Genomic DNA, 21,585 nt, shown 5'->3' with positions numbered 1-21,585 from the left:
TCCAGCTCCTTGGTTGCTTCAGTCTGCCTGCATGTTCCTGGCACTTGCCAGTGGGCTTCACTCTGGCTCCAGGCTCCATTGTTTTGGTGCCCCCTGGAGCCTGTCGCTGGGCTCCACGCACAAACCCTGCAGCAGCAGCAGCCCTGAGGGGGGAGCAGCGCCAGGCTGAGCTCCCAAGCAGAGATTCTTTTACTCTAGGAACACAATTCAGCCCTTCCCCACCCCCTGAAATTACCACCTGAATAAAGCAGGTTCAGCTCTCCTGGCTGAGGCAGCTTCCTGCTGTTCCTCCTCATGCCAGCTGTGGCTTTGTTGTCTTAGCGCTTCCATCGTCTTCCTTGGGCAGAGACACCTCCCAGGGGCTGGGGTTTTGGTCCTGCATTAGCCCCTTCTAGCTCTAGAGGCCGCAGGGGGCCGTTGCTGAGTTGCTTTGCTGGTCTGAGCACAGGCCATGGGTGGGGGCAGGTGAGGGCTGTGTGGATCTTGCGCTGCTCCAGGTGTCCTTCCCGGTGAGCTCAGGCTCCCCAGGGGCTGCTGCAGGGCTCAGCACACCTCAGAGGGCTGCTGGAAGGCAGAGAGTCAGAGTAACTGCTGGGAAAAGGGGCAACCCAAACCAGAAAGGGGGAGAAGGCAGCAAGGAGTCTGGCTGGCTGCTGAGGCTGTGCCCAGCAAGGGGCTCTGACAGTTTGCTTGCTGGGTGTGGGGAGGTTAAACCTTGCCAGCACCACACAAGGACTGCTGCTGAGTTCAGGGTCTAGGTGCCCTGAAGCTGAGGCAGCCTTTGGGCTACTGGACAATGACTTTGGCAATAAGTTTCTCTTGTTTTCAGAGCAGAGATACTTCAGCAATCAGCTTGGACAGGGACAGAGTCAGTCCCCAGAGTGCTGCCCTCCCAGGCGGAGCCCTGGGGACAGAGATTGATGTGGGCAGGAGAGGAGGGGGAAGCCAAACCCTGCTGCAAGAGAGAGCTGCTGCTGTGCCTGGAACCATCCCTCCTGCAGAGGCAGAGGCACAGTGCTGATCCCTTGCACTCAGAGCAGCTTTGGTGTTTTCAGTGGGAGCTGAAGGCCAAGGCCAGCTCAGCCCCATGGAGTCCAGCACTTCCCAGCTTCCTCCAAAGCCTGAGCTGGGGGTTGGAGGATGTCTGGGGTTTGGGTTTGGTTTCTCTCTGTGCTGTTAACTGACACTGGGGACACCTGATCCTGCTTGGCTGAATCAGAGAGCAGCTGTAAAGCAGACCAGGACCAGAAATGGCCCCAACAGGGCAGGCTGCAAAGCCTGGAGGGCTCAAAGCTGTTAGGCAAAGCCTTAATTCTAACAGGAAGCTTTTCTGCTGTAGCTTATTCACACTGAAATGATGACACAGAGCCACCAGACAGCTGGGGGTCCCATGGCAGAGGACAAGACTGCAACACAGCTTTGCCACCAGGGCTGAACTCAGAGTCACAAAGGTTCATCCAATCAAGGGAAACCTAAATGAAGAGGGGGAGAAGTTGGGAGAGGAGAGGGAGAGGTGAAGGAAGGTTCTGTGTTAAGGATGGAGGCTGACAGCTCCAGAAGGTTAACAATTACCTGAGCAACTCTGGGGCTGATGGCAATGGCACCTCCCCCCCCCCAGGACCTCCCCTCCCCCTGGGATCCCATCTTTGAGGTCAGCATCAGAACTACTCAAAAGCAGCCAAGAGCCCCCAGATAATGATCCTTAAACCACAGCTGCTGCTTGGGAGGAGGACCTGAGGCAGCTCTGGCTGCTGGGTGCTGCTGCTCTCAGTGTGGGTTTGGTGTCCCAGAGGCTGGGAGGTCTCAGCTCAGTTCCCAGCTGCCTGTGGTGGTGTGGAAGGAGCAGGCAGTGCTGAGTGTCCTGGTTTGGGTTTGTTAAATGCAGGTGGAAGTGAGTTCAGCACTGGAAGGCTGAGCTGGCCCAGAGTGCAGCCACAGCACCCTCCTGGGGTACCTCACTCCTGAGAAGGGCCAGCAGGACACCAGGGGCAGGAGGAGGGGGCCCAGATGTGGGCCTGCAGTGGTGTGAGGGAGATCCTCAGCAGGGAGAGGCAGAGCATGAGCAGAGACTGCTCAGCCCTTCTCTGGGGCTCTGGAAGCTTCTCTGGGTGCCTGTGGGAAGGAGACAGTTGGCTGTCACTGATTTTGGATCACACCTCAGAGGTTTTCCTCTCCAACTGTGAGCAACACCAGGAGGAGAATTAGAGGTGGGCTCCATCCTGGGAGCAAGAAACAATCAGTGGGTGGGGAGGGCACTGAAAAGGCTTTGCTCTATTGTCCTGCCAGGAGTGCTGAGGGAGGAGAAAAGCTTCTGCAAAGCACCACTGGAGCTGCTCACAGGCACTGGCAGAAGCCATCCCTCTGCCCCACACTCTCCTGGGCAAAGCCTCTTCCAAGCCACTGCCAGAGCAGGAAAGCCAGGACAGAGTGGAGCCCTGGCAGCCTGATGCCCCCAAAGCAGGGCTCCTGCCCCTGATCCCTTCCCCAGAGCCAGCAGGATGCCAGCCAGGAAAACAACCAAACCCCAGCAGAAAGCCTTCAAGCAGAGCAGAGCAGAAGGCTGAGGGCTGAGGCTGCTCCACTCCTGGGTACTTCTGGGGTGGGTTTTTATTTAACCATTCTGGAGTGAGTTTGTTTTTAATGGCACCACAGAGCTGGCCCCTTGGAGGGGAGCCAGCAGCTGCTTATCTTCTGTTGACACATTCATATTTCTGAGGGGGGCTCTTGGGTGCCCTTTCTCTTGGGCCTAAAGCCTCTCTGGAGCAGGCAGCAGTGCTGGAGCTGACCTGAGCTGGGGTTTTTGTTTGGGGTATTTGGGTTTGCTGCCCTCTTTTTATTGCCATTATTATCAGTGGGAGGTTCTGAGGGTGTGCAGAGTTTGAGGCTTGCTTGGTTGGTGTTCTGGTTTGGTTCCCCCTCCCCCCAGCAGCCCTTCTTTTGCTGTGTCTGCAGAAGTCTCACCTAGAGAACTTTCTACAAGAGAAGTGTGAATATTTTTATTACTCCTTTGTACAGTATTCTAAGAGAGAACTAATAAAGTATTCATGTACAAACTCTGTGAGGCCTCTGCCTTCCCCCGGGGGCTGCTCCCTGCTGGCAAAAGCAAGCTGCAGAAGGGCTGCACAAGGAGGCTGAGGGGATGGGAGCAGCTCTGGGAGGAGGAGAGGGTGGGAGAGGTGGAATCATGGAATCAAGAAGGCTGGAAAAGACCTCAAAGGTCAGGGGAGGCTAAAGAAGAGCAGCCTGAGGGGGGGGAACTGATCAATACTTCAAGGGTGGGTGGCAGGAGTAGGAGGGGGCCGGGCCTGGGCAAACAAAGTGGCACATGAGAGGCTCCATCTGAAGGTGAGGAGGAGCTTCTTGACCTGAAGGCTGCTGGAGCCTCCATCCCCTCACACAGAAGCAGCTTCTCCTCCTGCCCAGCTGGAAGCTCCTGGGCTGCAGTTTGTGCCCCCGGGCACCACTGAAGGAAAGCGAAACCCAGGGGGCAGGAAGGCCCCGGCTGAAGGCAGCCAGCCCTGCCAGCTCCCCCCTCCCCTGCCACAGGGCAGCGACAGCCACCCCGGGGCGAGCAGAGCTGCGCCAGGCTCTGCCTCCCGCAGCCGCTTCCGGCGGCAGGGGCCGGGCAGAGAGCACCTCCCGGCCGGCGCCGCTCCGAGGCCACCTCCCTGCGGAGCACGGAGCTGCACCGAGCCCTGTGCCGGCGCCCAGGGGAGCCCAGGCACTGCACACAGGCAAGTACAGCCCCAGGAGCTGCTGGGAGGCAATGAGAGGTGGGAGCAGGGGGGCTGCAAGGCGTTCTGGGGGGAGGTTTCTCTCTTTTGGAAGTCTTCCCCCAGAGTGAGTCCTGGAGGTGCTGCTGGCAGGATCCTGCTCCCCCTGCAGCTCTGCTGCCCGCAGCATGCCCTGGGCTGGGGCTGCCCCTGCAAGGGTCAGACCGAGTCAGACTGCTGGGGAGCTTCAGGGAGAGAGGAGATGCTGCCCTGCCTGCTCCTCTGAGCCCAAATGGGGAGCAGGCTGCCCAGAGAGGTTGTGGAGTCTCCTGGTGTGGAGCTTCCACCCCCCTGGGCACTGTGGCCCTGGGCAGGCTGCTGTGGGAGCCCTGCTGGGGCAGGGGTTGGAGTGGCTGAGCTCCAGGGCTCCCTCCCAGCCCCTCCACGCCGCGGGGCTGGGCTCAGCACCTCCTCTGTGGCCAGAGCTGGGGGAGGAGGGTGCAGAGCTGCAGTCTTTCCTCCCCCACAGTTCAGCTCAGGAAGGTTCTTCACCTGCAGCTCCAAGCTCCCCAGCACAGCTCCCAAAGGAGCAGCAAACCTGAGCTGCTGGGGCACAAACAGAGCCACAGGAGGAATCCCAACTGCAGTTTGCTTTCCTCTTCTTCCAGAGCCTGCTCTGCCCTGCAGGGGACACAGGCAGAGCCCACCAGGACACTCCCAGAGCCCAGCTGGGGGTGGGCTTGGGGGAGAAGTCTGTCATGGAATAAACTTTCTCACTTCCTCCCACCACCCACTGCTCAGCCTCAGCAGTTTCACTTCCCTTCAGCAAGGCCTGGACAAAGTCAGCTCCAAGTGAGTCCAAAATGCCCTCCTGCCTGCCAGGGGCAAGGGCACAGGAAGGGAGGGAGCAGCAGAAACCAGCAAGAAGCTGCTCAAGCTGTTTGGGTTTTAAACCTCCACCAGAGCAAGGTGTCCCTGGCAGAGCCTCTCAGCCCAGAGCCTCTCCTCAGCCCAGAGCCTCTCAGCCCAGAGCCTCTCCTCAGCCCAGGGCCTCTCCTCAGCCCAGAGCTGCTCCTGTCCCCCCTCCAGCACTTCCCTGAGGTCCTTCTTGACCTGGGGAGCCCAGAACTGGCCCCAGGACTCCAGATGTGGCCTCACCAGGGCAGAGCAGAGGATCAGGAGAACCTCCTTCAGCCTGCTGCCCACACTCCTCCTGATGCACCCCAGGATGGCCTTGGCCCCCAGGGCACACTGCTGGCTCCTGGGCATCCTGCTGTCCAGAGCTGCTCTCAGCCCCCAGCCTGCACTGAGCCCTGGGGCTGCTCCTCCCCAGATGCAGAAATTTCCACCTGCCCTTAGGGAATTCCCTTAGCTGCAGCCCTGCAGCCTCTCCAGGTCAGGCCTTGTGCTGCTGGGGCCTCTGGGGAGGTCACTCTCCACCTGGACAAGCTCTCCCTCACTCATGCCTCTTGCTCCAACCTTAGGATCATAATGAAGTCATTTTGCTTCTCTCAGCCTCTTTCCCTAAGGCACAGGCAGCCCCAGCAGGATGTTTAAGAAGGTCACCCAGTCCATAGTGAACCAGATGGATCCAGGGGGAGACCTGGTCCCAGTTCGCAGCATCTTGGACCAGGAGCACTTCCAACCCCTCTGCCTGGTGAGGAGAAAAAGGAAAGCCATGTTCCAGCCATCCCCCTGCTACAAACAGACCTGGTACAGGCTGGAGGATGTGCTGCTGCCTGCAGGAGCTGACAACAGCTCAGGTAGAGGCCTCAGGGGCCACCACCTCCCCAGCCACAGCCCTCTCTCTGGGTCACTTGGGCCTCACCTTCCACCACGGGGTCCTGTGCAGCTTGAGCTAACCCAGGGCACTGTTGCAGGGTCCCTGCTCCCCAGTGGAGCTGGTCAGGGCTCCCAGCAGTTCACAGTCCAAAGAACCACCAGTGACAAGGTGGATGGGAGCCTGAACATCAACATTGACTCCACCAACATGGAGATCAGAGGAGCTGCCTCCTCCTCCAAAGGGTGGACCATCAAGCTGCAGAAGAACCACATCCCAGTGCCACAGCTGGAGGCAGTGAAAGCAGAAAGGTAAGGCAGAGCCCCCTGTGCCCCCTGCTGCAGCCCAGGCCAGCTCCATGGCTCCCCAACAGCCAACCTGAGAGTCCAACAACAAGAGGGCAAGGGGCACAAAGCCCAGGGGGCTCCATCTGAGCAGGAGGAGAAAGTAGTTTGGTGTGAGGCTGCTGGAGGCCTGGAGCAGGCTGCCCAGAGAGGCTGTGGAGAGCTCCCAACACCCCCTGGGCACTGTGCTGCTGGGCAGGCTGCTGGGGGAGCCCTGCTGGGGCAGGGGGGGGAAGGACAGGAGAATCACAGCCCATTTTCTGCCCCCTCCCCCCAAAGCCCCTACTGCTGTGGTATTTATTGCTCAGGGCCATGGCTTAGTGGTGACCTTGCAGGGCTGGGTCACAGGTTGGGCTGGGTGAGCCTGGCCACATCCTGGGCTGTACCAGCAGGAAGGACACAAGCAAGAAGCAGCCTCAGGGGTCAGAACTCAGAGCCAGCACACTGCACCCTTCTCCCTTCCAGGAAGGTGAACATGCAGCACTCCTTCATCCAGCAGCTGCAGAGAGCAGGCCAGGACCTGTATGTGGTCCATGAGTCCATAGAGACCTCGGAGGAGGCCAACTGCGAGGAGTCCGCCGCGGCCCAGGGCAGCCTCCTGGCCCAGCTCTACGCCAAGTTCTGTGCCAAGGTTTGCCTCCTCCCCGGGCTCAGTGGTGCCCTCCTGGCACCCAGCCCTGGCAACAGCATCGCTGTCCTTCTGCAGGGCACCTGGGAGAGCAAGCAAAGCATCACCATCCCCAAGGGCTGCACCCTGGCTTTCAAGGCCATCCAGCTGGCCATCGCCGGCGGCCCGTGGAGTGAGTGCCCCGGCGGGGGGAACACATTGTGAGGCCTCCCCCAGGCTCATGGCCACCCTGAGGCCTTCTGCATGCAGTGCCAGGGGACAGGAGGAGAGGAAGTGGCCTGAAAGCACCAGGGGAGGGTCAGGCTGGAGATGAGGAAACCTCTCTTTGCCGCTGGAGTGGTCTGGGGCTGGAACAGGCTGCCCAGGGAGGGGCTGGGGGCTGCACCTCTGTCTGCAGGTGACCCTGCTCTGGCCTTGCTGGGAGATGTCACTGCAGGGGGGCTGGGCATACCTTGGAGGCCCCCTCCCAGCCTGCTGCATTCTGTGAGGTGTCCTTGGTCAGCAGTGCCCTCCTGCTCTCCCTGCAGACCTGAAGTATGTCCCAGGAGGAAAGGCCTCCACGTTTGTGTCTGACAGCACAGGATCAGCTCAGGACCACACCAGGCAGCACTCTCCCAGGAGGACAAAAACACCTTTCAGAGCCATCCCAAGCACCCAGGGCTGTGTGTCTGATGCAGAGCACTGGCTGACACCTGAGGAAGGACAACCATCCTGCCCTGACCTCCACTTTGCTCTTGGTATGCTCCAGAACCTAGGCTGAGAGAGCTCCTCCTGGGGCCACTCAGCCCAGGCTGATGCTTGGACTCCTCCTGCTGTTCAGCTCCAGCAGCAGGAAGATTTGAGGACCTGAAGGCAGAAGTCCAAAGGAGCTGTGGAGCTCTCCTGCCAGTGGCTCCTCATCTGCCTGCCATATTTCTGAAGGCCATCAAAGCTGTGATGAGAGACAGGAAGCTCTTTGAGGAGCTGAGCCACAAGGTAAGTCAGGTTCTCTTTACTGCCAGGAGCTGCAGAGGCATCCCTGCTCCTGCCCAGGGAGTCTCCTCTCCTGTGCCACAGCAGCCCCAGATTCCTCCCCTGGCCACATCTCTCTGGTCTCCAGCACCACACAGAGAAGAAGGTGCCCAGGACAGAGCCCAGCAGATGGACCTGGAGGTCAAAGCCACTTCCATTTGATGCTCTGACTGGAGCTGCTGTGGCTGCCAAAGCCTCCCTGGCAGCCAAAGGAGCACCTGAGGAAGGGGAACCACAGACTCCATGCCCAGAAGGGACCAGCAGCAGCCTCTCCTCTGGAATCCTGACACTTCTTTCTTACCCCCCTAGATGGATGCAGTTCTTGGTGGAGCTGACAGCAGTGTGCTGCAAACAGCAAGCTCAGACTTAGAGGAGCTGCTGAGCATCTTCCAGCACCCCTCAGGACAGCCCAGGCTGGCAGCAGCCCTTGCCTACACTCTGGATGCTTTGGAAGGTAAGGTTGGCCCTGTCCCTTGAGCACAGAACTCCAGCAGGAAGATTCCCACCAACAGGGCTGGCAGAGTAAGGCAGCTTCAGGAGCATGAGGCACTGGCAGAGGAGTGACAGAGATGGGGGGAGGGAAGGGCAGTTCAGTGCTCCCCAGGGGTCAGGACTGGGTCCAGCCTTGTGCAGCAGCATCAGTGACCTGCTGAAGGGACAGAGTGGAGCCTCAGCCAGTCTGCTGATGGTGTGAAGTGGGAGGAGTGGCTGCCAGCCCACCAGGCTGTGCCCTGGGCAGGCTGCAGGGTTGAGAGGGACCACACCAAGCTCAGTGAGGCCAAGGGCAGGGCCCTGCTCCTGGGGGTGGGGAATAACCTCCTGCACCAGGGCAGGGGGGGACTGATCCTCCCCTCAGCCTGCACTGGGCCCTCTGAAGAACTTCTGACCAAGCAGCTGTTCCCTGTGAGTCAGGCAGTGGGCAGCTCTCACATCCCACCAGCTGCCCCTGGGACACTGGAGAGTTCCTCTGGTCCAAAGCTGGTTTCATTTCACAGAGCTCACAGAGGATCAGCTGCTGCTGCTGCTGGAGTCCTTGGACAAGGAGATGGTGTCCCAGCAGCTCGAGATGGTGAGGGAGCACACATCACTGGGGCTCACACTGAGGGGGCAGGGGGGTGGGATGCCAAGTAAAGCAACATTTAGGTGGTGTTGAAGGTAGTGGAAGGGTTCAAGGCCAGGCTGGAGGAGGCCTTGAGCACCCTGTTTGAGTAGGAGGTGTCCCTGCCCATAGCAGGGGGGTTGGACTTGGATGATCTTCTGATCTTCCCTCCAACCCAAACCATTCTGTGACTTCTGGACACACCAAATCCACCAGAAACTGGGAAGAGGATGCACAGGAGCACAATAAGCCTTCAGGGAGAGAAGTCCCACATAGAAGTGTGGACTGTTTGATGCACTTGCAAAGCCACTGAAGCACCTCCCAAGTCCAAGAGGTCATTTCTTTAATGCCTTCCACAGCTGGGAGCATTAAGACACTGACTTGGCTTTGCTTCTTCTTGCTGGGAAGGTTTCAGGCACCCTGGCACAGGAGGGGACGTGGAGGCCTTTCAACATGGCCAACTTCTTGAGCTCCTTCTCCCAGGAGGAACAAGCACTGCTCACAGCCATGGCTGAGAAGAGTGGGGTGGCACTCCAGGAGGATGGCTCTGCTGTCTTGCCAGAAAAAGCCTTCCCAGCTGTGGCAGCCCTGTATGCATCTCTCTCTGTCCTTGACTTCCTGAGCAACTGAGCCCAGGCTGTGGCCTGATTTAAAGGCCACCAGCACAGCTGAAAGCCTCTGACTGCAATCCAGTTTCTCTACTCTTTACCCCTCCCCAGGTGACAGCCTCCTTGCTCGTGCCCAGTGCTGCTTTGTAATGAGTGAGGGAAACAGACTTGAGGCAAGACAGCTCCTTAGGGAAGGCAGAGGATAGAAACCAAACCTGAGTTTTCTCTCCCCCTGTGTGAATGCAGAGTGGCATTCACTCAGCCAGCAGCCCAAAGAGAGTGCAGCTGGCAGGCTGGGGACTGTGTGAGCCTGGATCTGCTCACAAGCATCAGCACAGAGCTGCTCCAGGGCTCAACAGGGCACAAAGAAATCCATCAGCAGGGATGCCCTCGGCCTGCTCCCCTCTGCCACTCACCTGGGGCTCAGGAAGCTGCTGACTGGCAGAAGTCTGAGGGCTCCCAGGAGCCTCTGTGAGGCACAGGGCATCTCCAGCACACACTAACACAGCCCCCGGGGAGGGAGGGACGTGCCACGCCTCAGGGTGAGCTGACAAACACCTCCATGACTGCCCTGTGAATAAAGAGAAGCGTTTCTTACCCAGCACGTTCTCATGTTTAACCAGGCCCTCAGTGCTGCCTGGAGGCCCCAGCGCCCCCTGGGCTCCAGTCCCGGATCCTCTCAGGCCCGAGGCCCCCAGCGCCCCCTTGGCAAGGGGCAGCGCTGCTCAGCTGGCCACTCACCAATGGCTCCGGGGGGCACCGTCAGGACGAGGGCCCTGGCCGTGCTGTGCCCCAGCAGTGAGGGCAGCCCAGAGGCGCTCGGGCCGGGGCCCCCCACAGGCGGCGGGGCCGGGGGCCGGGGCCGGGGCCGGGGCCCGGCGCAGCGCCAGGGCCTAGCGCCAGGGCCTCGCACCTCGGCCGAGCGCGGCGGGCGGGAAGCGACTGCGCATGCGCCACGCGAGGCCGGGCGGGAAGCGACTGCGCATGCGCCACGCGAGGCCGGGCGGGAAGCGCCGAGCGGCGGGCGGAAATCCCTGAGCGCCTGTCGGAAACGCCCGAGAGCCTGACGGAAATACCCGAGCGGGCGCGGCGGGAGGAGCCGACAGGTTGCGGTTCGCTCGGCGCTCGACTGCGCGGGCCTGGCGGCGAGGCCGGCCGGCCGGGCGCGGCTGGTCGTGCCTGCAGTCCCGGCGTGCCCCGCGCTTGTTGCAGTGTCACGGCCGGCCCGGCGCGCCCCGGCCATGAAGCAGGACGGCGCCTCCCGCCGCCGCGGCGACAAGGCCAAGGCTCCCCCCGAGGGGCCGCCGCCGGCACCTCCCGACGTAGAGATGCAGGAGGAGGCGGCGGCGACGACGACGACGGCGGCGGCCGAAACGGCTGGGGAAAAGCAGCCGCAGAGAGAGCTTGACGCCATCACGTTGGAGGGTGAGGAGGGGGGGGGCGGTGGAAGGGAATGGGAGGGCACCGGAGAGGGGTCCCTGTGGTGGGAGGTAGCGGGGAGGGGTCTGTGGGGTGGAGGTGCGAGATGGGGGAGCCCGGAGAGGAGTCTCTGGGACGGGAGGTGGCGAGGATCTGCTGAGGGCTCATGGCGGAGAGCGGGACCCAGACCGGCCCGGGGGGGTCTCCGGGAGAGGTCTCTGTAGGAGAGGGTCTGGGAAACAGGGGAGCCAAGGGAGCCCCGGAGTGTGGGGGGGAGGGGGTCTCTGTAGAGAAAGGGTAGCATGGAGCTGCCTGTTGAGGGGGAATACTGGAATGGGTGTTGGAAGGGGGGAGTTGGAGCTCGCTTTGAGAGAAGGGAGGTTGTGAGCTGCGTGTTTGGGGCAGCCTCTGGAGGGTCCCAGTGAGGGGCAGGGGGAACTGCAGACACCCTCTGGTGGGCCCTGCAGGGGAGGAAGTGACCTCTGGAGGGGGTTTTCTCCAGCCCCTTCCTCTGAGCAGGGCGCTTAGGACGCAGCCCCCCGAGCAGGCGGCAGGAGCAGGCAGCGGCAGGGCAGAGCAGCTGGAGGGATCCCAGCGCCGTGGCGCTGCTGCCGCGGGCAGGCAGCTGCTGATGGCCCCTGCCCTGTGCCGCTGCAGACATCAAGGAGCATGTGAAGCAGCTGGAGAAGGCTGTGGCAGGGAAGGAGCCTCGCTACGTGCTGCGGGCGCTGCGGGCGCTGCCCTCCACCTCGCGCCGCCTCAACTCCAACGTGCTGCACAAGGCCATCAATGGCTTCTTCACCTCCAACACCACCCTGAGGGACTTCCTCCTGGCCTTCCTGGAGGAGGTATGGAGACGAGAGGGTAGGCAGAGCTGGCCAGCTGCCGGGGGGACTCTCCTCCTGCCCCGTGGAGCCTCCAGAGCGCTGCTGTGCAGGGGCTGGGGGACACCCAAGCTGCTCAGGGCTGTGTGTGGCACTGCAGCTCTTGGCAGTGGGGTGCCTGTAGTGCCAGCAGCCTGGGCTGGCTCTGTTGTCACACCTCAAGCAGAGGTGTGGCTGGGGCCGGGCTGGGGGGGGGGCTCCAGCACATCTCTCTCGCCCCCAGGCCATGGACACAGAAGCTGAGCTGCAGTTTCGCCCCCGGACGGGGAAGGCAGCCTCAGCCCCTCTCTTGCCAGAGGTGGAGACCTACCTGCAGCTGCTCCTGGTCATCTACCTGATGAACAGCAAGCGGTACCCGGAGGTGAGGTGCCCTGAGCTGCCAGCTGAGCTCTCCACCTGCTGCTCCTGTGCCAGGCAGGGCGCTGGGGGCCTGCGGCCTCCCCTTGCCTTCGGCTGTCGGCAGCCTGGCTGCCCTCGCTGGGCAGCAGTTTCCTCCTCTGCTCTGAACCCTTTTGCCCCTCTGGCAGGCTCAGAAAGTCTCTGACGACCTGATGCAGAAGATCAGCTCCCAGAACCGCCGGGCCCTCGACCTGGTGGTGGCAAAGTGCTACTACTACCACTCCCGCATCTACGAGTTCCTCAACAAGCTCGACGTGGTCAGGAGGTAGGCTGGGCCCTGGCTCCTGGGCCCTCCCTCAGCTCGACCCTGTGTGCCCCAGCAGGCAGGGCAGGTCCTCTCCCCCTCCCTGATGTGCTAGCATAGAATTCTCAGGGTTGGAAGGGACCTCAAGGCTCAGCCAGCTCCAAGCCCCCTGCCATGGGCAGGGACACCTCACACCACAGCAGGCTGCTCACAGCCACCTCCAGCCTGGCCGCAAACACCTCCAGGCAGGAGGCTTCCACCACCTCCCTGGGCAGCCTGTGCCAGGCTCTCACCACCCTCATGGGGAAGAGCTTCTTCCTAACATCCAATCTCAATCTCCCCACTTCTAGCTTGGCTCCATTCTCCCCCAGTCCTGTCCCTCCCTGACACCCTCCAAAGTCCCTCCCCAGCTTTCTTGGAGCCCCCTTCAGATCCTGGAAGGCCACAAGAAGGTCTCCTGGGTGCCTCCTCTTCCCCATCCTGACCAGCTCCAACTCCCTCAGTCTGTGCTCAGAGCAGAGCAGCTCCAGCCCTCTGCTCCTCCTCGTGGCCCTGCTCTGGACACCTCCCAGCACCTCCAGCTCCTTCCTGGAACAGAGGCTCCAGGACTGGATGCAGTACTCCAGGAGGGGGTCTCAGCAGAGCAGAGGGGGAGCATCCCCTCCCTGCCCTGCTGGCCACACTGCTCCTGCTGCAGCCCTGCCCCTGCCTGTGTCCCTCCCTGGCAGCTTCCTGCACGCCCGGCTCCGCACGGCCACGCTGCGGCACGACGCCGACGGCCAGGCCACCCTCCTGAACCTGCTGCTCAGGAACTATCTCCACTACAACCTCTATGACCAAGCAGAGAAGTTGGTCTCCAAGTCTGTGTTCCCTGAGCAGGCCAACAACAACGAGTGGGCTCGGTACCTCTACTACACAGGTGAGCGCCGGCAGCTTGGCGCAGCGCTCTGGGGCTGCAGGGAGCCCCTGGCAGGCCTTGCAGGCAGGACTTGAAGGCCCAGGGAGGCTTGGCCTGGCTGGGTTCAGCCACCTTCTGCCCCCCCTGTGAGCGCAGGGCGCATCAAGGCCATCCAGCTGGAGTACTCCGAGGCGCGCAGGACCATGACCAACGCCCTGCGCAAGGCCCCGCAGCACACCGCCGTTGGCTTCAAGCAGACGGTGAGCAGGGGCAGCCTGGGGGCTCGGGTGCCCCCCAGGGAAGCTGCTTGGCCCTGGGGCTCGCTGGGGCTCACTGGGGCCCGGTGCTGCCTTTCCTCCCCAGGTGCACAAGCTGCTGATCGTGGTGGAGCTGCTGCTGGGGGAGATCCCGGACCGGCTGCAGTTCCGGCAGCCCTCGCTCAAGCGCTCCCTGATGCCCTACTTCCTCCTGACCCAGGGTAGGAGCCTGCCCCTGCCCAGCACCCCCTGCTGCAGGGCACCCCTGGGGGGGGTGGTGTGTCATGGATCCATTCAGAGGATGGCTTGGAAGGGACCTTCAAGATCAGCCATGGGCAGGGACCCCTCCCAGCAGCCCGGGCTGCTCCAGGCCTCATCCAGCCTGGCCCTGAGCCCCCTCCAGGGAGGTTTTTCCTCTCCCTTGGTGGGGCTGAGCTGCAGGCCCTGCTTGGGGAGGAGGCAGCTGCCAAGAGGAGCCTGGGGCTCAGCCCTGCCCCCCACTGACTCCCCAGTGTGCCGCTGGGAGCTGCAGCAGGGCTGAGGGCCGCTTGCCCCCCGCAGCTGTCAGGACTGGCAACCTGGCCAAGTTCAACCAGGTCCTGGATCAGTTCGGGGACAAGTTCCAGGCGGACGGCACCTACACCCTGATCATCCGCCTGAGGCACAACGTCATCAAGACAGGTGGGAGCCTGCCGCCGCCTGGGGGCCTCCCCACAGCCAGCCCCCGGGGCTGGGCAGCCCCGGGGCCGCCCGTCCCGGGGGGCTGCACACTGCTGCCGCCCCCCAGGTGTGCGCATGATCAGCCTCTCCTACTCCCGCATCTCCCTGGCCGACATCGCCCAGAAGCTGCAGCTGGACAGCCCTGAGGACGCGGAGTTCATCGTGGCCAAGGTAGCTCCCCGGGGGCCACTGCAGCTGGCAGAGCCCTCCCAGCGCCCCCAGCCCAACCCTCCCGGGGCAGGGGCCCGGCCCTGGCCCTCTGCAGCCTTGGAAGGGGCTGGGGGGATTCGGCCACCCCCCCGCAGGTGAAGTGTTGGAGGTTGGGAAGAGACCTTTTGAGGTCAGCTGCTGGGCAGGGCACAGCCCCCTGGCCAGCCTGGCCCTGCCCCCAGCCCGTGCCCCCCGGAGGGGAGTGCTCACAGCCCCAGCTCCCCTTCCTGTGTGCTGAGCCCAGCGCCCCCGGCCCGGGCACGCAGCGGGGGCACCCCGGGCACACAGCAGGGACCCCTGGGCACGCAGGGGGGGGCACCCCGGGCACGCAGCAGGGACCCCCGGGCACGCAGGGGCCGCCCTGAGCCTGCGGCCTGGGGCTTGCAGGCCATCCGGGACGGTGTGATCGAGGCCAGCATCAACCACGAGAAAGGCTACGTCCAGTCCAAGGAGATGATTGACATCTACTCCACGCGGGAGCCCCAGCTGGCCTTCCACCAGCGCATCTCCTTCTGCCTCGACATCCACAACATGTCAGTCAAGGTGAGGCCAGCAGCTGCGCGGGCGGGGCGGAGCCCGCGGCTCCTCCCCCCCGGCCCCGCCCATGGCTCCTGCCCGCGGCTCCGCCCACGCCCCGCCCACCCTCCGCTCCCCTCCCTCCTCACTGTTTTCCCTTCTCTCCTTCCCAGGCCATGAGGTTCCCACCCAAATCTTACAACAAGGACTTGGAGTCTGCCGAGGTGAGGCCTGAGCTGGCTCCAGAGCCTGTGGGGAAGGGCAGGGAGCCACAGCAGGGTTTGGGTTGGAAGGGAGCTTGAAGGTCATCTCGTCCCGGCCATGGGTGGGGGGACACCCTGTACTGCACCAGGACACAGAGCCCCCCCCCTGCTGCAGCCCCTCTGCTGCCCCCTGCCCCCCTGCAGCCCCTTGCCTGTGCCCTCAGGAGCGCCGGGAGCGCGAGCAGCAGGACCTGGAGTTCGCCAAGGAGATGGCAGAGGATGATGATGATGGCTTCCCCTGAGCCCCTGGCCTGCCTCCAGCGGTTTTTATTTGTCCTTAGGGAAGATCCTGCCTGGGGGGGGAGCCTCCCCCAGCCCAGCCCTGGCCTCCCCCAGCCCAGCCCTGGCCTCCCCCACCCTCTGTCTACCTTTCTTTTATAAAGCCTGCATGTCTGTCCTGTGGGAGGGGGAGACATCTGGGGGGCGGGGGGGGGGGAATGTTCCCTGGGCCTGCAGCCACCTGCCCCTCTCTCCTGGCCCCCTCCCCCCGTGCTGGGAACCTCTTTTTCCTCCCCTTCCCCCCCTTCCCCCCGCCCCCAACCACCATTCTTTTAAGGTTTGTTGTGGTCAGGGCTGGCTGAGCCCAGCCGAGGAGCCCCAGGGCCTGGGAGCTGCTGGGGAAGCAGGGCCAGGAGAGGTTGGGGGTGGGGTGGGGGTGGAAAGAAGAGAGGAGCTCAGCTCTGCAGGGCCCCCCAGGGTCCCCCCAGCTCTCACAACAATAATGGGGTCAAATTTTGTTAAGCTTCAATTATGACTTTTAAAATAAAAGTTGGAAAAACACTGCCCTGGCTCTGGGGGCTCGGGGGGGGGTTGGGGCTGGCAGCTCAGGGGGGCTGGGACTGCCTCTGGGGGCACGGGGAGGGGGGTGGGGGGGGTGCTCCAGGCCCTCAGGCATGAGCTGATGGGCACCCAGGGGTGCCCACCCCAGCAGGGCCCAGCTGTGGCTCCTGCCTCAGCCCTGCTGTGTTCTGCAGCCAGAGCTGGGGGCAGCAGGGGAGGGCTGGGGGCAGCCAGCCCGGGGGGGTCCTGCCGGCAGCTGGGAGCAGCTGGGAGCCTTCTCTGGGGCAATGTGGGAATCCCCCGGGCAGGACGGCGTGGGGCTGGGGGGCTGGGGGTCGGGCGTGGGGCTGCCCCATGCCGGCAGCCGCAGCCTGGCCCCGCTCCAGGGGCGTGGAGCAGGGAAGGCGAAAGCGCAGCCAGCCCCCGGGGGCGCCGGATCCGGAGCTGGGGACCCCCCCCCGGCCGCTGGGAGGGGGCCGGGGGCGCCCACTCGCGCCTCGCGCAGGGGAAGGATGCCCACGAGGCACAACCGCAGCGGGTGGGGGCCTGGGGCCGGTCCCGGGGGCCAGCCTGGGCAGCTCCAGCGCCGGGGGGGGGCTGTGCCGGGCCGGCCCCACCGCCCCCACCCCGCAGCCACGAGGTTTCGGCTCAGGTCACCACTTCCTTCCTTGGAAAGCCGGCAGGGGCCGGGGCGCTGATTCACCTCCCCCCGCCCCGACTCTAGAAAGCACCAAGCGGCTGAGGTGGCAGCAGCTGCCCTCCGGGAGCCAGGGACCCCGGACCTGCCCCCTCCCAGCCCCCTCCCAGCCCCCTCCCTGCCCCCTCCCTGCCCACCCGCTCGGGAAGGGCACCAGGGGGAGCGGGGGGCCCACGGTCCACTGCCTAGGACCTTCAGCCAGGCTGGGAGCAGACCCCTGGGCGCCCCCAGGGGCTGGGGAGGAGGCCATCGTTAGGCTTCAGGGTTAACAGCTGCCCGGTGCTGGGCCTGGCCCTGCGCTGCCCAGGGATTGGCCTCAGCTGCCTGCAGGGTTCCTCACCCCGGGGCGAGGGGGAGCAGCTCCTGGGGCTTGCTGCTGGTGCCCCACAGGCTGCATCCCGCTGGCTCCTGGGTCTGCCCTGCTGCGGTGTGCGAGGCTGGGGGGTCCCTGTGCCCACCCCTGTGCCCACCCCTGTGCCCAGGGCCCGCAGGGGGCGGTGCTGGACCCCAGGGGTCAATAGTGCAGCGAGACCCCTGGCTGAGCACCACCCCCAGGGTCCCCCCGCCTGGTCCCCTCCCAGCCCCGGGGGCCGTGGGTCAAGCCGGTGCCTCCTGAGCCGCGGCCAGCCCCGTGCCGGGCAGGAGCTGACCCAGCTGGCACCGGCCCAAGAGAGCCTCCTGGAAGTGCTTGCGGGAAGCAGCCACAGCCAACATTCCCAGCGGCAGTGCCGGGGGGGCAGGGAGCAGCCGGCCCCAGGCCTGGGGCTGCCCTGGCAGCCACTTCCCCGAAGGGCTAGGTGGGGATGGCACCTTGCCATGGGGAGGATGGCACCTTGCCAGGGTGGGGATCAGGCTCCCGATGCTGCCAGGTGCTCAGCGCCGCACACAGGGATGCTGGGCACGACCTGGCCCTCTGGCACCCAGCAGGGCAGGATCTGGCCCCACGGTGCTGAGCCAGGAAGCTGTCGCCCTGGGCAGGTGCCAGGAGAGGCTCTCACCCTGGCCACCTCCAGCTGATCTCACCAGGCTGGAGGTCACCCAGGTGGTGCCTGCCCTGACGCTGGGCTGAGGGGCTTGGGCAGCTGGCACAGGAGATGCCCACAGGGGCTGGGGATGGCAGCGGTGCCAGAGGGACACCACCCGTGAAATGCCACAGTGCCCTTGCCCAGTCCCCCACGGATGACCCTGGGCACCAGCCAGCGAGTGGGTTAATGAGTCACCAGCAGCAGCGACTCAGCACCCACTGCAGTACCAGGGCGCTGCTGGGCACCCAGGGCCACACCAAGGGGCTGCCGGCCCCGGGAAAGCCCCGTGGGCAGCGGGGAGTGGGCAGCGGCCGGAGCGCCCGGGGCTTGCAGGGTGGTGATTAAGACAATGAAGCAATCGGGGGGGGGTTGCCACATCGGTGAGAACCCCGCGGCCGCTATAAATGCCCTGATCGATGAGGCCGCCCCAGAGCCGGGGCAGGAGGGAGCCGAGCCGGGCCGTGCCGGGCCGCGCTTGCCGGGAGCTGGAGACGCCAACCATGTCCTGCCTCACCCGTGAGTACCCTCCCAGTGCCACCCCCAGCACCCACCTGTGGCACCCGCTGGCCCTGGCACCCTGCTGCCGGTGGGACGCGGGCAGCACCCAGTCCCTCTCCCCTCGTCCCGAGGGTCCCTGCCCCTTCCCCAGGCTGTGTTGGTGCCACCACCACAGAGTCATCCCTGGGGGGGGGGCATCCGGTCGCTGAGCCCAGCCCCCAGCGCTGGGTGTCCCCGGAGCGGATGTCCCCGCGGTGGGCACTGAGCCGCTGTCCCCACAGGAGCGCTGGTGCTGCTGCTGGGCACGCTGCTGTGGGCACCGTGGCGGGCACTGCACGGGGCACCGCTGGCAGAGCTCTCCGGGGACCAGGACTTCCAACTCTTCCTGCACAAGAACCTGGAGTTCACTCGCAAGATCAAGGGGGACGTGGCCGCGCTGCAGCGCGTGGTGGTGAGTGCCAGGTGCCCACGGGGGGCGGGGGGGGAGGGGGGATGGTGCCCACGGGCGCTGTGGGGTCGCAGATAAAGTGACCTTCCCCTCCCCAGCCTTAGCAGCAGCACAAGGCCAGGAGCCAGAGGAGTTCCCTCTGCTTCAGCCTCCCACTGCGCTGCTCAGCCCCTGGGGCACCCGTGGGGTCTGGGGGGCACCCGTGGGGTCTGGGGGTACCCGTGGGAGCTGTGACCACGGCCGTGTCCCTTGGTGACCTGTGGGGACCTCTACCGGGCACACCCCAGCCGCGGCTGCCACCCCGCGGGTTGCTGTTGTCACCTCGGCGGCTGGCATCCCGCCCGCGCCCTCCCTCCCCCTGGGTGGGCTGGGGGTGGTGGCACAGCTCGGGGCTGGGGTGGCAGAGGAGGGCAGCGGCCCCGCAGCCCCCCTGAGCCTGTGCCCCCCGCCGCAGTGTGACACATTCCAGCTGTGCGAGGAGGAGGAGCTGCTGCTGGTGCGGCAGCACCTGGGCATCGCGCAGGCAGCGCTGGAGCAGTGCCACGGCCGCACCTTCCAGGCGGTGAGTGCCAAGCCTGCCCCTGCCACCCGCTGCCCGCCCCCGGCCCCGCTCCTCGGGGCGGCCCGAAGCCCACCGCGGCTCGGGGGCCAGGCTGTGCCCAGCTGACCACGCTGTGCCCGCCCGCAGGAAGCCTGCTTCAGCCAGATCCGCGATGGGCTCCGCGTCTACCACGGCTCCCTTGCTGCCATCCTGGAGCTGCTGCCCGGCCATGCCAGCCTGGTGGAGACGCTGCAGCTGGATGCTGCCAACCTCTCCTCCAACATCCAGCAGCAGGTGAGGGAGGGACTGAAAGATATGGGGGGGACAGGGTGGGCACAGGCAGGGTCTGGCACGCACAGGGTCTGCACCCATGGGGAGTGGGGAGGGCACACAGGGGCACCGGGGCCGCACATGTGGGGAGAGGAGAAGGGCACAGGGCGGGCACAGGGCGGGCACAGGGCATCCTTGGCAAGATGAGAAGGGCACACGGGGGCAAGGGGTCCAGCACCTCGGGTAGCTGGGGAGGGCACACGGGGGCAAGGGGAGGACGCACAGGGGCACAGTGGGGAGGGCACAGAGGGGCACAGTGGGGAGGGCACAGAGGGGCACCACCGGGATGCTGCCACCCCCTTGGGGCATCTCTGCGCCTGGCACTGATCTGCTGCCTCTGACCATCCGCAGATGGAGGACCTGGGCCTGGCCACGGTGACATTCCCCACGGAGGCCCAGAGCCCCCTCCCCACCTTCTCCTCCCACTTCCACCACCAAGTTGGCAGCTTCTTCATCCTGGCCAACTTCCAGCGCTTCCTGGAGACAGCCTACCGGGCGCTGCGGCACCTTGCCCGCCTCTGATGCCCGGCCCTGGCACCGCTGCCCCCTATTTATTGATGCCCCCCCAGCAGCCCCCCCGGGAGCTGCCAGCTCTCTGCCTATTTAATATTTATGGCTATTTAATATTTATCTCCGCGGGGGGGGGGGGAGGGGAAATGCCTTCCCCCCCCTCCCCCCACACCTGGGCCCCCCCCACCCCGAGCAGGGTGCCCAGCCCTGCGGTGGCATCGGGGGGGGCGGGCAGCTGCCCGTGGGGCAGCATCAGCCTTGTTTAATATTTAAACAAAAGAGTATCTCTGCTAGGAGGTTTGGGAGCTGGGCACAGCCCCCCCCTGGGCACAGCCCCCCCTTGGGCACAGCCCCCCCTGGGCACAGCCCGCCCTGGGCACCGCCTCTGCCTTGCTTTCCCCTCTCGCCCTAGGCTGGCATTGAGGAGCTGTGGGCACCCCCTGCAGCCAGACCCCCTCCCTGGATGCCCTGCTCCAAGCCGGGGGGGGACCAGAGCAGCACCCCCCGCTGCCGGGGGGGGGTTAATTCCCTCAGGCATAATTACATTAATTAATGTTTATCAGCCAGGAGGGGAGGGAGGAGAGGCCGGGAGGTGCCAGGGGGCTGCAGCAGCCTCCCGGGGTGAGGCCTCAGTGCCAGCGGCTGTGCCACTTCCCCTCTGTACTCCAAGCTATTTATTGCAGTTTAACTTATTCGTGCCCGCTGCCTGCCCCGGGGGGGGGGGGGGGGGGTGCCAGCTGCTGCCCGCCCCCGGGGCTGGGTTGGCACCGCGTTTTGTATTGTATTTATTGCTGCGGCCGGGGCAGCCCCGGGCGCCCCTGGGCAGGGTTTGGGATTGGCCTTCCGAAACGTCGATGGAAATAAAGAAATCCTTCCAATGGGCTCCGGAGTCTCGAGCTGCCTGCGGGGGGGCACAGTTGGGGGGGGGGGGGGGGGCGGGGGGAACGGGCCCGCTGGGGGGGGGCACGGAGGAATGGGTTGGCATCGGCTCAGTGGTGCCCAGCCCCAGTACAAAGCAGCACCCCCCCAGCCCTCTTACCCCTGCGCTGTGGCACAAACCCCCCCCCGAGGGCTGGGAGGCACCCAGGGGGTGCCCGGATGTGGCTCTCTGGGGGTGGCAGCTTCCTCCCGCGCTTGGCATCGCCCCTTGGGCAAGAGCTGATTCCTAGAAAGCGCTGGAGCCTGCCGGGCTCAGCGGCCCTGGCACCAGCACCATGCCAGGACCCCTCCAGCGGCTGGCGTGGTGGGGGCTCGCCCCTGCCCTGGCACTGCAGAGCATCCCCATGCCACGCCGGGAGTGCCAGGGGGGGCAAGCAGAGGCGTGCTGAGGGCTCCACAGTGCTGGAGCTGATCTGGGCACGGTGCCCTCGCTGCGGGCTCCGGGCTTGGTGGCAGCTGTGGCATCTTTTGGGCGTCTGCCCCAGAGCTGCCCGGGGCAGGCCTGGAGCCCTCCCGGTGCCACCCTCCCGGTGCCACCCCCCCGGGGCTGGGGACTTCCAGCAGCGGGCAAAGGGCTGCGCCCAGGGGAAGCTGCAGGGTCAGGAGGCCTGGGCATCTCTCCCCGCCCTTGGCATCTCTCCCCGCCCTTGGCAAGCCCCAGAGCCCACCCGGGGCCTCTCCCCACTCCCTCGTGGGTGCTCGGCCACCCTGGGCTGCCCCAGCGGCTCCCGGCGTTGGGTCCTGCGGCCGCCGGCATCGCCGCTCCGCGCTCAGCCCAGCCGCGGCCGCGCTGCGCCGGGGGCCAGCAGGGTCCTGTCCCTGCC

The 21,585-nt window shown here is 64.9% G+C and overlaps 3 protein-coding genes across 3 annotated transcripts; all 3 read left to right on the top strand.

Annotated features, from left to right (window-relative positions):
• Positions 1–5,229: 5,229 nt before the first annotated feature.
• On the top strand, positions 5,230–9,300 carry LOC104296157 (gasdermin-A). Its single transcript, XM_054176601.1, has 8 exons — positions 5,230–5,470; positions 5,594–5,804; positions 6,303–6,468; positions 6,544–6,637; positions 7,322–7,440; positions 7,786–7,930; positions 8,472–8,545; positions 8,984–9,300. The coding sequence occupies exons 1-8, from the start codon at positions 5,263–5,265 to the stop codon at positions 9,203–9,205; spliced, it is 1,239 nt and encodes a 412-aa protein (XP_054032576.1). The 5' UTR covers positions 5,230–5,262; the 3' UTR covers positions 9,206–9,300.
• Positions 9,301–10,376: 1,076 nt separating this feature from the next.
• Positions 10,377–15,403, top strand: PSMD3 (proteasome 26S subunit, non-ATPase 3). The gene is made up of 12 exons (XM_054176804.1): positions 10,377–10,608; positions 11,260–11,450; positions 11,710–11,847; positions 12,014–12,150; positions 12,858–13,048; positions 13,184–13,287; positions 13,391–13,505; positions 13,846–13,965; positions 14,072–14,175; positions 14,602–14,757; positions 14,904–14,954; positions 15,158–15,403. Exons 1-12 carry the CDS (start codon positions 10,425–10,427, stop codon positions 15,233–15,235), a joined length of 1,569 nt encoding a protein of 522 aa, XP_054032779.1. The 5' UTR covers positions 10,377–10,424; the 3' UTR covers positions 15,236–15,403.
• A 2,508-nt stretch (positions 15,404–17,911) lies between these two features.
• CSF3 (colony stimulating factor 3) lies at positions 17,912–19,854 on the top strand. Its single transcript, XM_054176600.1, has 5 exons — positions 17,912–18,011; positions 18,275–18,444; positions 18,896–19,003; positions 19,130–19,276; positions 19,664–19,854. Exons 1-5 carry the CDS (start codon positions 17,912–17,914, stop codon positions 19,832–19,834), a joined length of 696 nt encoding a protein of 231 aa, XP_054032575.1. The 3' UTR covers positions 19,835–19,854.
• The last annotated feature ends 1,731 nt before the right edge of the window (positions 19,855–21,585 follow it).

Source organism: Dryobates pubescens, chromosome 36, assembly GCF_014839835.1.
Source record: "Dryobates pubescens isolate bDryPub1 chromosome 36, bDryPub1.pri, whole genome shotgun sequence".
NCBI lineage: Eukaryota > Metazoa > Chordata > Aves > Piciformes > Picidae > Dryobates > Dryobates pubescens.
Note: the sequence above shows the minus strand (reverse complement) of the source record. Positions and strands in the feature narration are given on the sequence as shown.